We start from the raw sequence: 16666 nt of genomic DNA, 5'->3' as shown, positions 1-16666 counted from the left end.
GGAGGACTCTTATCAACGTAACGTCAAAAACACATAACGCCATGAAATTCTCCCTTCGATTCCTCTTCAATGCTCACATAGTCTGTTTATTAAAAAAGTTTTTTTCTACCACCTCATACTTAGTTTCCTAATAGTAATTTATGTATTTAGATGATTTCTCAATGACTTCAATTTTTATTTTACCGCGTAACTCAGCTTTCACTGGTTTCACAGCTATGAAGCGGACATCCCTTTCTATGACTTTTCAAAATGTTTTGACCAGATTTTGAGGCCGTTCATTGTCTAATACTGCTAATACTGTCTCAAAAGTAAAAAAGAAAAATATGACATTTATTCACAAATGCACTTCATATATATATATATATATATATATATATATATATATATATATATATATATATATATATATATATATATATATATATATATATATATATATATATATATATATATTTATTAAACAAATATAAAAAGAAAACACAAGAATCCTCCGTAAAGCTTTAGCGCTTTCATTAAAAATCTTCAGAAGCTTTACATTACAAAAATGTAATGTATACAACGGTAACATAGTAACATAGTACTTAGAGAGGATGAACAAACGAAAACTACATACAAAAACTGTCGTTTTATCAGCAGTAAACGTCAGCCCAAAAACCTTAAGAGAATACTTTGTTCCTCCCAATTCGCTGACCATAATTATACAGTGTCAAAGTGTACGGACCCTCGCTGCGGCACATGTGACTACATTACATAAGGGACGAGTTATAGTTTTAAGGGGCGTGAATTTAAAGTTAATGCCAACATGTCATGTGATACGAAAGATGTCATATACGCCATCATATGTCCTGGATGCAAAGAATATTATATTGGTGAAACTGGCAACAGTCTCCGTGCCCGTGTACGTGTACATAAGCAACACATTAGTACACCTGAGTATAGACAAATCCAGTTAAGTGCACACCTGGAAACTTGTGGAAAAAACGATTTAACATTTTCCCTTTTTATAAACTCAGATGTGCCAGTGATATCCAGAGACGGGAAAAAGAAAAACATTTTATTTGTATTCTAAAGCCAAAACTTAATAGTCTCTTATAAACTACCTATGATTTTCCCGAACTTTTTCATCATCATTGCAGTATTTTATCCATGACGTCACAATATAGACATTAAACGTTCCGCTTAGTTTAACGTCATAATCATTGTTACTATGTTACCGTTGTATACATTTTTGTAATGTAAAGCTTCTGAAGATTTTTAATGAAAGCGCTAAAGCTTTACGGAGGATTCTTGTGTTTTCTTTTTATATTTGTTTAATATTGTAATCCGATTACTGAGACTTTATTTCAATTATATATATATATATAAATATATATATATATATATATATATATATATATATATATATATATATATATATATATATATATATATATATATATATATATATATATATATATATATATATATATATATATATATATATATATATATATATTAGGGATGTCAACGAGTACTCGATCGAACGTCCGAGTATCGAATACTAAAATCGGTACTCTGTTACTCGGATGTATATTTTTTCATATTTCAAAGTGCATATTTTTATAATAAACTTATCACAAAATGTTATTCAAATACGCACTGTCCAAAATGTCTATACAGTAATTAGAGCCACCTTCACCAGTTTCATACTCGTTATCGCCTGTGGCTGTGTACATGCATATACAGTAATTACCGTGACCACTCACTTGACACTGTACACGTACAGCTGTCCTCACTTCTTGTAACCCTAATTTTTGGATGGCTTTAATGATTTGATTTCAATTTTTCAATCGTTTAATAGATCCATTATCTATCCTTAGATTATTTAATTACCATACAGTAGCGAAATCGGACATACGTAGAAATACCGCTACCAATTCAAAAGTGAAGAATGTTTAAAAATATCCGAAGATTAAAAAAAAGTTAAAAGTCAGCTGTGCATGATAAATTTAGCGTATACGGGGGAAAACAACCATATATTTAAGGAATCACGGTCTAGTTTGATGGGTATGCCAAAGCATCAACGGCATGTAGTTGGAAACGTGGGATAGTTTATGCATGACGGGTGAAGTTGTAAATGCTAGTAACAAGAAATCGTCATACTTAACTTTCAGAGTTATAAAAAAGAACACATTTGGAAATGTTAATAATATACAACTCGCGATCACGACAACGACAACGATATTCTATTTCGCTAGTCTAATCATTACAAAATTGCATCCTTCTCTTCCGTTGATCAAATTAATTAAAATGTCTTCCTAAACAAGAACTGTAATGCATTAATTTTGTAGTCATTGGCGTATTAATTGATCATGTCTTTTGTGTTTGATACATGGATTAAGTACCAAAAAAATCATTTTCGTTGGGCTCGATGTTTATGTACATGCATGATCATGATTATAAACGAAAGAAAACATCGATGGGGTATACAGGTCCATAAAATCAACAAACGTTTACATGTGTACACACTTTTTCCGAGTACCCGGGTACTCGATCGGAAAATCGTCCGAGTAACCGATTATCAAATATTGACCGATTTGACATCCCTAATATATATATATATATATATATATATATATATATATATATATATATATATATATATATATATATATATATATATATATATATATTCCGTCAGCTATTTAAGAATTTGTTATAAAAAATATTCCGAGTGCAAATCATTGCTCCTGAGATCTTGCGACGTCGTTTATTTCTACTTTTTTCAAGAAGCAGTACTTATTTTCTGCAATTAATTTCTTTCAAAGAAACATTAAATTAAATGACAATACGACACATGAATGATGTAACCATACTCTATTTGCATATTTAAATAAATTTGTTTTGACACAATTATAGGAGATGTATGAAGGTAGACATTTTAGTGTATTGCGACTTCATTTATAAGTATTGACTTGCTCCATTTTTGCAGTTTTCAATTTTGAAAAATTTGAAAAGTATTATGATATATTTTAGCTTTAAATACAAATATTTTGAAGTTATTGTTGAAATATTTCTTCCAAATTTGGTTATTATGTGACGTTAAATAAAAGAGTTATGAAAGAGATCTAGTACGCTTTTTTTTTAATAAAATAACTAAGAATATTCCAAGAAATTGAAAGAAGATACAAGTATATATGAGACATAAAATTAAATCTGAAGTAAAAGAAAAACGAAGCATGAGTTTGCAAATAGGCTGAATTCTGATTGGCTAATACTCTTTTTGCTTGCACAAAAGCACATGCAAGGAAAAAAATCGGTAATCTTATGGCTGATGACAAAAATGTATGGAATTAAATTTTGACGAGCGTGACATCCTGCAGGATGTGCACATGCATTGTTTGAAAAAAAAAATAATTTAGGTTAAGGCATGTCGTCGAATTCATAACCGGATATGAAAGTGTATGTCAAATTTGTGGAAATGAAATATTACGTTAAAATAACTCGACCCTAAGCCAAAGAATAAACTTTCATAATAGTTGTTGCTATTGTTGACATTGTACAAAATTACACATAATCATATAATATCAACTAACTGGTTGCAAGTTATTCTCTACTGTATAAGGTTATCATTAGAATATCCCATAGGTTGTATATTTTATTGATAATATTTCAATTACTCTATCAGAATTAGTATATACATAGATACTGCTTCATTTTGACTTATAACTGATCCCAAAATTTGTATTATACATTTCACACGAGAACCAGTTTAAATATTTGTAGTTTGAATGTTGGTGGACTTTTATCTGAAGATTATGACAAGACCTCAGATAAAGAGTTTTTAGCAGAATATTATAACTTTGACTTAGTTCTCTTAACAGAAACACATGTGGATTATGAACATGACATCAAATTTGAAGAACTTAATTACTACCCTTTTTGTCGTCAAAAGTAAAAAAACAATCGATATTTCGGAGGTCTTGGTATTTTGGTACGTAAAAGCGTTAAAAAGGGAATTACGATCCTTAATGATGGTACTTCAGAATACCAATGGATAAAATTGTGTAGGGATTACTTTAATTTTAAGAGGGATATATATCTATGCATTGTATATTATGCACCAAAAAGTAATAGTGACTTATTAGAATTACTGTAAAATAACATTAAAGAGAAATATCAGAAATTAGGAGATATCATTTTAACTGGTGATTTTAATGCCAGAACAGGATCAGATGCAGACCGTATAGCAGGAGACAGTATCCTTCACATTAATTTAACAATAATAACTATGATATTGATGTTGCGATTGAACAGAGAGTTAGCCGATCTTAGAGGCAAAGATTTATTAGAATTTTGCGTAAGTAATCAAATACGTATTTTGAATGGAAGGTGATTTGGTGATAGTTCAAGCAATTTTAACTGTCTAAAGGATGTAGTGTAGTTGATTATATGCTTGTTTCACAAAGTTCATTTCATGATATTCTCTATATGGGTGTATCAGATTTTAAAGCATTTTTTTCTGATTGCCACTGTAAACTCTCTTTTGAGATTTTAGCATTGTTTGATAATGAATGTATGAAATCAATAATGAGTCTTGATTACATGACTTTCCTTTTAGATATGTATGGAATGCAAATAATGCATTAATTTTCCAAGAGACTTTAGCACACCCTGTAACACAAAAAGAAACGAGACAGTTCTTAGATGAAGAAATCTCTTTCGACAATTTTGGAATAAATAATGCCACTAACAAAGTTCATAGGATTTATGATAAAGTTCGTATAGCTTCACTAAATAAAAAGAAGAATTTAAAAATGCAAATCAAGAATTGGTTTGATCAGGACCTTTTGAAAATGAAAAAAAACCTGATCAAAATCAAGCATTTACTCTGTGTCATTTCTTTAAAGATCCGAATGTGCGATGTTCCTTTTTCAAATTAAACAAACAGTATTCAAAACTAAGGAAAAAAAGAGAAGAGAATTTAAAGAAAACATTTTAAACCAGCTTGATGAATTAAAGTCTAATAATTCTAAAGAGTACTGGTCCCTAGTGAACCAGTTGAGGAATGGAAAAAAAAGAGGTGATCAGAACTGCATCGATGGTGATACTTGATTCCAACATTTTTCGGATCTTACTTCCGTCTCGGATAAGATGCAAAAAAAAATAGATACTTTAGAGGAAAAGCTAAAAATAATGGAACAAAATACATGTAATTGCAATTTTTCCATGATAGATAAAAAGATTACAAACAGAGAATTACAAGAAGTATTTTCTAAACTTAAGTTGAAAAAAACACATGGATGAGACAATATTTCAATTGAGATGCTTGAAGCATCCCAACACTTTATTAATCCTTGCTTGTTGAAAATATTAAATGCTGTATTTACATCAGGCCCCGGGATCATGAAACATCTTAAGCTTAAGTCAAAATCTTTTATGTTGTACATAAATTTGTAGTAGTCAAGCAGACCAAAATTAAAATATTTTTCAAAATTGCTTTACAAAAGTCTCTTTACCTGCAAATTTAAAGATTAATTCAATAATTAGTTAACATTTTACAGGCAATTTAAAATTTGACTTAAGTCTAAGTCTGTTTCATGATCCTGGAGAGTATCATTCAAAATGGTCAGAAAGTTTTCTTTGTCCTCCATTCAAATCTGAGGATCCAAACAAGCCATTAAATCACAGAGGCATAGCTATTAATAATAGTATTGGAAAATTATTTAACTTAATATTGAACAGCAGACTTGACAATTTTTTGCTGGAAAATGATATCATCCATAAATCAAATTAGGTTTCTCCAAGAAATCTCGCACTTCAGATCATATATTTCTGTTGAAATGTTTAATCAATAAATATCTCAAGATTGGTGATAAGAAATCATATGCCTGTTTTCTTGATTTTCAAAGGCATTTGATAAAGTTATTCATGTTGGTATTATGTTTAAACTAATGATACAAATGAACAAATGATATCAGTGGGTATTTTTACAGAATTTTAAAATCTGTGTATATGAATGTTAGATTATGTGTGAAAGTACGAGGGTTGATCCAAAAGTTCGTGGAATTTTCTTGTATTTCATTTATTTATAAATGGAAGTGATTGAAAACTGAATTAAAATTGTGTACTCTTGTTGAATTCTCCTAAAAAAAAAAATTGTTAATAATTCATGATATTAGCGCTTAGGCAGTTGCCATTGAAACGGATTTTTGAAAATGCGGGGGAGACATCCATGTATATTCGTTCATTATTATTTCAATTCTTAATACTCACTTTGCGTAAAAACGTGCTTAGTGTAATATTAAACGAAACTTATGTAATAACTATGATTTCTTGAGCTCTTATATACATCTTTGTGTGAAAGGTTTATTATTTTTACTGGATATTTAGTAATTTGTCTTGATGATTTGTTGTTCATCATGACAGTGTTAGACAAGGTCGGATTTCGGTCAGATAAAAAGTGTTGTGAAAATCTCCTGAACACTCCGACTCATGGGCATATACTTATTATACAGGCAGGAAAATGTGAAGTAAGCAACTGGTTTTCAAGTGGCATCAGAAATTTAAGGAAAATAAAACTTCCATAGAGGATTATAAAAAGTCTAGTCGCCTATGGAAAGGTTGCTTTCTCCTCATAGACAAATTGAGAGCGTCAATGGAAGTGGACGTACTATTCTGGGCATTACTATACTGAATTCGGAATATCATATGAAATGATTCTCAATTACTTTGAAATATGATGATAATATGAAGAAAGAGGGTGCGTAATGGGTACATACGCTTTTCTCGAAAGCAGAAACAAAGAATCAGTGTTCCGAAGAATTTCTAAGTCGATTTGAACGTGAGGGTGAAATGCCCCTAGAACGTGGCGTGACATACATAACTTTTATAGATATGTCTATTGTTTACTTTAATCTCATCACATAAAAAAAAATTAGAGAGAAATTCCACGAACTTTTGGATCAACCCTCGTAAATGAAAAAAATAACAGTTTTTTTTTTTCACATCTATTGTTGGAGGTGATGTCCTTAGCGCAAGTTTATTTAAACTCTTTATAAATGACCTCCCAAGTATTTTGGATGATAATTCTATCCCTGTTACTAGGAAATATTTCATGCCTTCTGTATGCAGATGACCTTGTTTTAATATCCAATACGAAATCAGAACTTCAACATAAACTCAATCTCCTCCATGATTACTATGGTGAGTGATGTCTAGGAAACATAGAAAAAAACGAAAGTAATAATTTTTAGCAACTCGGGTAGATTACTGAAGGAAACATTTCATCTTGGTTATGATATTATAGAATGTAAAACAATATCAATATCTGGGGATAACTCTTGAAAACAATGGAAGTTTATTGAAGCAAAAAAAAAAAAAAAACAATTGTACGAGGGTTGTTCGAAAAGTTCGTGGACTACCGTCATAACATTTTTACTGAACGTCATGTTATATCCAAATTTGGAAGAAATATTTCAACAGTAAATTCAAATGATGTGTATCAAAAATCTTTAAAATATAGTGGTTTATTTAAAATTAATTTAGACTTTAAAAATGCAAAAATCGGATCACGGAGCAGGTCAAAATTTTGTAATTTACAATCAAGACGCTAATTAATGTCTGAAGTTATATCTTCTGTAAAATGACACAAAAAACGGAAAAAATTCTACAGGTTCAAATTAAGAATTGTTTCATCGTTTCTGATTCCAAATTTTGACTTAATATTTTGCTTCGCTGAAAAGAAATCAGTTTTAGAAGAAAGGTATTCCTCATTGAAAAGGGTGAAAAATATGACTTCGTAGAACGTCACGGAGCAGCAGTTAATCATACAATTTTGTGCTACTCTGGAAAACTCCAGAAAAAAAAAACTCTGAAAATGCCGGAGGAAGGAGGAAATATATCAAAAGCGAGCCATGCATGGTACAAGCGGTATTTGAATGATAGACTACTCTGCTTAGACGATGGTGATAAAAAAGCTTAAAGGCATGCAAATTTTATAGAGATATAAAGAATGCTAATTCCTCTATAAAAACATTTTTACATATATTTGATCACTGTATTAAACCTATAGCTTTGTATGGATGTGAGAACTGGAGCATTTTTAATCTTACTCCAAAAAGGAAAAATGTCCCTCTTTTTGATGTACGAAAAGTTTGGGGAGTTGAAAAACTCAATATGAAATTCTGTAAATATATTATGGGGGTATCTAAAATTTGTACAAACGTAGGAATCTATTCTGAACTGGAAAGGTATCTATTATATATAGATATGTTAAAGCAAATTTTCATGTACTAGTATAGACTAAAACATGCATCTAATTTACTGGAGGCAGCTTTCAATGAGTGCACGTCAAACACTATCAGCAGTGATTGGTACTCCAGTATATTACTCTACAGTGAAAAAACTACGTATTGATTTGTCCCTTTGCAAAAATTTTACTGAAAACAAATTTAAATTGTACATTAAAAAGCAAAAACGTAATAATTTTTTAACTCTTGGAAAAATATCCGTACGAATCATTTAGAAGGATTTGGTAAATTAAGTGCATATTTAAAGTATAAAAGGTCATTTAATTTTGAAAAATACTTGAATATGAAAAATCGGGACAATCGGGCAATGCTCACAAAATTCAGAATTAGTAATCATTGCTTAAGGGTAGAGACGGGTAGATATGAAAGGAAACTTAATAAATGTCGTAAAAATGTGATTCTTCCCAGGTGTGAAAGTGTCTGTCGTTACTGTACTTCAAGTCGTCCAACTGAGGATGAAATACATTGCTAGAATGTCCACTGTATAATGATTCCAGAGGAGAGTTTCTAGATAAAATCTTTCAAAACTTTTCCAAATTTAATACTGCTTAATAATTTTGACCTGTTTACATGGATTATGTTGAATGAAGATTCTGAGTTTGTTGTTTTATTATGTCAACATTTAAATACAAATTTTAATATGAGAAAACAACATATTAAAATATAGGCATATTACAGCCATCATACATATACTATTTGTATACAATTTATGCATCCTAAAAGTTGACAGATAACTCTGTGATCAATATTTAATTATTTATTAGGTTCTGTTTATTGTTATTTATGACTATGATTTCGGACATTGTCCATCTTTATACTCCACTCTGGGCCCAAATTGGTTGAATAATATTATATTCTATATAGCAAGGTGTAAAATGGAACGGAACTATAATATAAATATCAGGAAATTTTTATATAACGCGTTCACAGCAATGTTAAAGCTTCCCGAAGCTTTGAAATGAGTTTAAAACACAATATTGCATTTCGAGGTCAGTTTTGAATTTAATATATAATTAATGTACTTATGAACAACCGAATAAAAAGAGGATTCTCTCGGCTATTTATAAACATGTTTGTTAAGATATCACTTGACTTTGTTGAACACGTGACGGTCATTTACAATTTTCTGACGTGTTTCACATAAATCGCTTCGGCGCATCCGATTAACACGATTTTTATAAACATTTTGTTACATAAATAAACTTATTATATCTTTGTGTTCCCGATATACTTCAGGAAAGTGATAGCATTGCTTGCGTACAAAATATCTCATGAGAAGGTCAACTTATCGACACATTTGAGGATATTTTCCACTCAATATATTGTAATGTGTATTAAAACAAAGGAATCACAAATTTTCCCCAAGCAAGATTCAGTGACAGAACAAACTCCTCTTACAGATTTCCACAAAAGATCTCAAATAATCCTCATTCATCGCCTGCGCCATACTCTTTTATACATACATAATAAAAATTACCTAGAACCACGGGTGTAAAACAGAAAACATTTCAAAAGTACATTATCAATTTCAGTATAGTATATACTCATTTTTAACTAGCTGAATTTCAATCAAGGGTAACAGAGCAAAGTATTTTGACATATTCCGACATGCATATTATTTTAAAAATTACAAATAAAACATGAATATATGAATTTTGTAATAGCGTCCTGAAATTTTACATGCAGTTTAAATAAGTCGTTAAGTTTATCACACTCTCCCCGTCATAACACCTCAAGTTCTAAGTGACTTGGCGTCATTTTCCATCATGACGTCATATATTTGTAGTTCAGAGAAGTGAAGTCACAGAGTGCACTGCAATATTCTAGATATGGGAAGCCTTAACATTGCTGCGTCTCATATTCCCTAAATTAAGCAAACATGCTATAATACTAACATCTGAATTTTCTTGTCCCTTCCATATTATTTAAAGAAACAAAATTCCAATTTATTTCGTTACACAGATCTACTTACCGTTACCTACTCCGATTTCTAAAACTTTGTATCGCCGGAATTTTAAGATGAGATAAATCTAAACTGCAATGTTAAGATGAGATAGATCTAAAATGCAATCTAAGATCTTCATGCTGCATATGGAGTTTATATCTCTCAGCTGAGTCCATAAGCATGACCTACGTATATGTATGAACAATTTTTAAAACGAAGCAAGCTATTGATAAACAAGTTTGTAAAACAAGGATATCAACAGTCTCGTTTATAGTCAACGTTTTGCAAGTTCTATGGTCGATATAATAACCCTGTCAGCAAATATAATCCACCATTAATTGAATGCTAAGTGTTGTTTTTATACTGATTGTTAGGTCATTTTTAAAACACCGAATTGTCAAAAGATTTTTCTGTTTGCCCGATCATGACAATGAGCACACGGCGGGTGTGACGGGTTGTCAAGGGACAAAATCTTTCCTCTCCGTGGCAAGTGATCCCATCTCTGATGTTTTTTAGAGGTCCCTGTTTTCTCTGTCTTTGATTTGCATTCTTTTCATTGGACTTTTGATTTTGATTGCTAATTGTTATCCCCATATTTCAATGTGTCTGTATATATTGAGAATATCTCTAGAGTCACATGCACTACTTTAATGTAGGTCACTCCTTAGATAATTAGCTCACTTGAGCCAAAGGTTCAAATAAGCTTTTCTTATCACATTTTGTGCGCGTCCGTCTAGCTGCCCGACTATCTGTAAACTTTTCACATTTTTGACTTCTTCTCAAGAACCACTGGGTCAATTTTAACCGAACTTTCCACAAATTATTCTTGGGTAATGGGGATTCAAGTTTATTCAAATGGAGGGCTTCGCCTTCTTCCAAGGGGAGAAAAAATTATGGCATCTTTTAAAAATCCTCTCAAGAACCACTGTGCTAGAGAGTATGAAACTTATATGGAATCATCTTCAGGTAGTGTAGAATCAAGTGTGGTCAAATCTTGACCCCGAGGGTAGGGTGGGGCAACACTGGGCGGTCAACGTTTTAGATAGGAATACAAAAGAAAAATCTGTAAAAATCTTCTCAAGAACAGCAAAGTTATGATTGGTCACATTTATATGGAAGCATCCTCATGTAGTGTAGATTCAAGTTTGTTCGAATTATGTCCCTGGGGGTAGGTTTGGGCCATAATGGGCGATCAAAGTTTCACATAAGAATACCCAATAAAAACATTTGAGAAATCTTCTCAAGAACAGCAAAGCCATGGTTGGTCATGTTAATTACGAAGCATCCTTGGGTAGTGTAGATTCAAATTTGTTCAAAACATGAAACCAACTCCGGAGTATAGAGGGGCCATAACAGGGGATCAATAGTTATACAAAGGAATATAAGGGATGTATCAATAAAAATTTTCTTGTAAAAAACAGCAAAACCATTATTAGTTAAATTAATTATGAAGCATCCTCAATTAGTGTACATTCAAGTTTGTTCAAACCCCCCTTCCCACTAGGGACCACTTCAGTCTATATTTATTTTTTTTAAATACTTGACTGCTTTCTGCTTTTTCCTTGCAAAAGTGTTCAGGTGAGCAATGTGGCCAATGGGCCTCTTGTTAAGACTCCCTAATCGAGAACCAGTGATCTTAAGACGTGGTTTCATCGTGTGTGGTATATCTGTCTGTTGTAAAGAAACCGTCAAGCGGTAGTTATTTATTGATTTCAACCTCTCAAAAAGTTCATCTATTTATAAGAAAAACCTATGGACATGTATAAAACTATTTAATATAGCTTCATTTTACACGTTGATGGGTATAAATTTACCAGAATTCCGTGATGCACGATCTCTTGCTACCGGAACTGGAATAAGATATACTTACTGACGTTATAAATTGAAGTGTTTAAAATTGAGCGTGTACATGTAAATAAAGAAAATCTGCTATATTGTTTGACTCTTTATAAAAAAAAAGTTTCAGCACTCAAATATTAATTCTGGTTCCTATCTCTTCAATGCGAGTGCTCAGAAATTTCCAATAATTGTGAAAAAAGAGTTATTTTTCTGACAATCAAGTTCATCCTATGTTGTAAAAAAAAGTGAAAGATGAAATGTTTATGAGTTAGATAAAGTTTGAAAACATCTCAAACCCGATTTTCTTCATGAAAGTCGTGATCTTTCCAATAAGCATCAAGTTGCAATTTACTTTATGAGTGCTATTTCAAATTCTTAATCATTTCTCTCTTTTTTTTTTTTTAAGGTAGATTTGTTTTCATGTTCCTAATTTTTTTCTCGACAAAATAGTTTCGTGTGTACCGTATGGTCATCTTAATACATTGATTTTTTTTTTTTTTTTTTTTTTTTTTTTTTTAGATAATATAATCTCATTTAATCGTAGGAAAAGCTAAGAATCTATTTCTTAATACTTAAATATTTAAAGAGAACAGCAATCCAGCAGCCATTTTGTATGAAAAAGCAACCAGTTCTGGTGGTGCGATGAAAGTCATAGGGAAAGTGAAAAGCTACTTATTCCCGTCCTTGAAAGTCGATGATTATAGGGTAAGTAGAATGTGGACCTTTATAATGTGTCTGGTGTTCAGTCTGTCAATTTATAAAATGGTGACATTGAATAGCAATTTATTCTATTTCCTTTCAGGTCAAACAAAACGGATTACCAAATCTTGGTCTAAGTTGCTACAAAAACAGTGTCCTTCAGGTCTCTCTCTCTCTCTCCCTCTCTCTCTCTCTCTCTCTCTCTCTCTCTCTCTCTCTCTCTCTCTCTCTCTCTCTCTCTCTCTGTGTGTGTGTGGGGGGGGGGGGGGTGGGTGGGTGGGTGTATATGTGCATGTGTGTGTTCTGTGAGGGTGTGTATGTGGGTTTGATAATACTTTCATTCAATTTGCATGATACGAGGGGTGTTTGGAAATTATTGAGACATTTACTTTTACTCCACAAAGGACAGAGAAATATTCATGAAAATTCGTCAACATTTTATATAGAACAAATAAAACAAATGTGCAAAATTTCTAATTCAAAGGATTACAAATAAATTAAATTTCAAATTAATTAAAATTTTCTAATTCAAAGGATTATTAAATACGTTCCGTTTAAATTATAAACATGCATATGTCTATTGACCTTTAACAGCATCGCTACGTCATATTAACGTCACGTCAGCCGGAGATGTTTTCTCATGTGAAACGATCGTTAAGCGTTTATCTTTTTTTCTGTTATCACATATAAAATTCCAAAAATTAAACTTGTCTGTTTTCTTAAACGATTCTTTAAAAATAATAATAATAATATAACGTGTGCTTATGCTACCCCCTTGTAAAATATGCATGAAGTATTATATAATGTTGATTAAGCATCATGCAGAACCGATTTATGCAACGCGGTTCAACGTTATTTAGTCCGTAATAATTAATGGTCGTCCGGAGCTTTTGTTTTGACTCTGGATGAATTATTTGTGAAGAAAAAATAAGTTCAAATGAAAAAACAAACCCTTAGGCATGCTTTTTCGAATTGTTATTGTTTTAGGGGGTCGTTTAGTCTGGACAATTGTTCTCTATAGCGCAACACAGAATTTTGGGTATTATCACTGCACCGCCTTGAGGTCAAAAACCATTTTGTTGTCGTTATCAGATTTCTAAACTAAATTGAATGGAAACATACATAATTAGGGTCTTCCGTCTTCAGCGGAAGACCCTTCTATTATTCTTCGGTTTCTTTTTTACCTTTATTATTATTATTATTATTATTATTATTCTTTTTTCTTCTTACAAAATTTGTGCAGACGATTTCTCGGAGATGGCTCGTTCGATTTTATTCAAATTTTCGTGAAAGATGCGTTGATATATGAAGTTAATTCTAGCAATTCCGTTTAGGGATATTTACTTCCGGTTGGAAGTTATCGCCCTTTTATCAAAATTTAGAGGACCTCCTTGTCTGTGATGGAACTCAAAAACGGCTGAAGCTAATGCGCTGAAATTTTTAGTGATGATAGAGGACATGTTGCCATTATGCACCTGGGTTTAGATATTTTCCGGAAGTGCCTAGTATGGAAGCTCGGTAGGGGTCGAAATTTAGGACACGAATCTTGAGTGAATTTTTGAGACATTTTGTATTATATCTTCTAAAGTATAATTATTTTGTTAAAACATACTGAACAATATTTGTGCAGAATGACAAGATCTTTAATATGATATCAAGAAGAAAGGGCTGTCTTATCGTATAAGGGGCCGAGAGAGGCCAAAAGTATTAAATCAATAACTCTTTAACGATCAATATTTTGGTATACATTACTGAAGCAAAAATGTTTAGCTTAACAATTTACAACTACATATTATAATATTTATGTCATATGTTACATAATTAGGGGCCATAAGGGGCCAGAATGCTTAATCTTTGACGCTTTATATCTCGAAAAGGGGAAACATTTTGAAAAGCTATATTGAACAAAAGTTGTTTAGAATGATGTTCTCAACAATGTGCATCCTTTTAATTTTTCCAAAACAGCCCCTATAAGGACTTAAAGGGACGACCCCTAAATATTTCAAGTCTACATATCTCGAAAACGAAACGAAACTTCTGAATAGTTGTTGAACAAAAAGTCTTCAGAATTACAAGACCTTTCATGTGATATCAAGAAAAAGGGGCTGACCCCTCAAATTAGGGGCTCAGAGGCGCCAAAAGTCTTTCATCTATAACTCCTTAACGTTAAATATTTTGATATTAATTATTGAAGCAAAAATGTTCATCTTCAAAATCTGCAACTATATATCTTAAAATTTTCATCAAATATTACGTAATTAGGGGCCATAAGGGGCCAGAATGCTTAATCTTTGATGCTTTATATCTCGAAAAGGGGAAATATTTTGAAAAGCAATATTGAACAAAAGTTGTTTAGAATGATGTTCTCAACAATGTGCATCCTTTTAATTTTTCCTAAACAGCCCCTATAAGGACTTAAAGGGACAGCCCCTAAATATTTCAAGTCTACATATCTCGAAAACGAAGCGAAACTTCTGAATAGTTGTTGAAGAAAAAGTCTTCAGAATTACAAGACCTTTCAAGTGATATCAGGAAAAAGGGGCTGACCCCTCAAATTAGGGGCTCAGAGGCGCCAAAAGTCTTTCATCTATAACTCCTTAACGTTAAATATTTTGATATTAAATGTTGAAGCAAAAATGTTCATCTTCACAATCTGCAAATATATATCTTGAAATTTTCTTCAAATATTACGTAATTAGGGGCCATAAGGGCCAGAATGCTTAATCTTTGAAGCTTTATATCTCGAAAATGGGAAACATTTTGAAAACCAATATTGAACAAAAGTTGTTTAGAATGATGGTCTGAACAATGTGCATCCTTTTAATTTTCTTAAATAGCCCCTATAAGGACTTAAAGGGACAGCCCCTAAATATTTCAAGTCTACATATCTCGAAAAAATTTGTGCAGACGATTTCTCGGAGATGGCTCGTTCGATTTTATTCAAAATTTCATGGTAGATGCGTTGACATCTGAAGTTAATTCCGGCAATTTTGTTAAGGGATATTTACTTCCGGTCGGAAGTTATCGCCCTTTTATCAAAATTTAGAGGACCTCCTTGTCTGCGATGGAACTCAAAAACGGCTTGAACTAGAGGGTTGAAATTTTCAGCGATGATAGAGGACATAATGCCATTTTGCACCTGGGTTTAGATATTTTCCGGAAGTGCCTAGTATGGAAGCTCGGTAGGGGTCGAAATTTAGGACACGAATCATAAGTGAATTTTTGAGACATTTTGTATCATATCTTTTAAAGTATAATTATTTTGTAATAACATATTGAACAACATTTGTGCAGAATGACAAGATCTTTAATATGGTATCACGAAAAAAGGGCTGACTTATCATATTAGGGGCTGAGAGGGGCCAAATGTATTAAATAAATAACTCTTTAACGATCAGTATTTTGTAATGCATTACTGAAGCAAAAATGTTTATCTTAACAATTTACAACTATATATTACAATATGCACATCATACATTACATAATTAGGGGCCATAAGGGGCCAGAATGCTAAATCTTTGACGCTTTATATCTCAAAAGTGGGAAATATTGTTCAAAAGATGTTCAAAATAATGTTCTAAACAATATGCAGCCTTTCATTTTTTGCTAAACGTACCCATTAAGGAGTTGAAGGGCCGGCCCCTAAATATTTCTCGATTTCTCGGAGATGAATTGATGGATTTGCTTCAGATTTTCAGGATTGTTGCTAGGTTATCTGAAGTTAATTCCGGCTGAACAGTTTTCCGAAAATCACTTCCGGTCGAAAGTTATCGCCCTTTTATCAAAATTCAGAGGACCTCCTTGTCTGTGATGGAACTCAAAAACGGCTTAAGCTAGAGCGCTGAAATTTTCAGTGATGATAGAGGACATGTTGCCATTTTGCACCTGGGTT

General features: G+C 31.9%; 1 protein-coding gene across 1 annotated transcript in view; it reads left to right on the top strand.

Moving 5' to 3' along the window:
• The window catches only part of LOC133178503 (uncharacterized), a 59132-nt gene that overhangs the window by 26582 nt on the left and 15884 nt on the right, over positions 1-16666 (top strand). Inside the window, exons 15-16 of the mRNA XM_061313193.1 lie at positions 12662-12780; positions 12878-12937. Coding sequence (XP_061169177.1) covers positions 12662-12780; positions 12878-12937 — 179 coding nt within the window. The remainder of the gene's footprint in view (positions 1-12661; positions 12781-12877; positions 12938-16666) is intronic.

Source organism: Saccostrea echinata, unplaced genomic scaffold (assembly GCF_033153115.1).
Source record: "Saccostrea echinata isolate AGI-Se365-2 ecotype Australia unplaced genomic scaffold, CSIRO_AGI_Sech_v1 ptg000003l, whole genome shotgun sequence".
Lineage (NCBI taxonomy): Eukaryota > Metazoa > Mollusca > Bivalvia > Ostreida > Ostreidae > Saccostrea > Saccostrea echinata.
The sequence above is the reverse complement of the archived record's forward strand: the minus strand, read 5'-3'. Positions and strand labels throughout refer to the sequence as shown.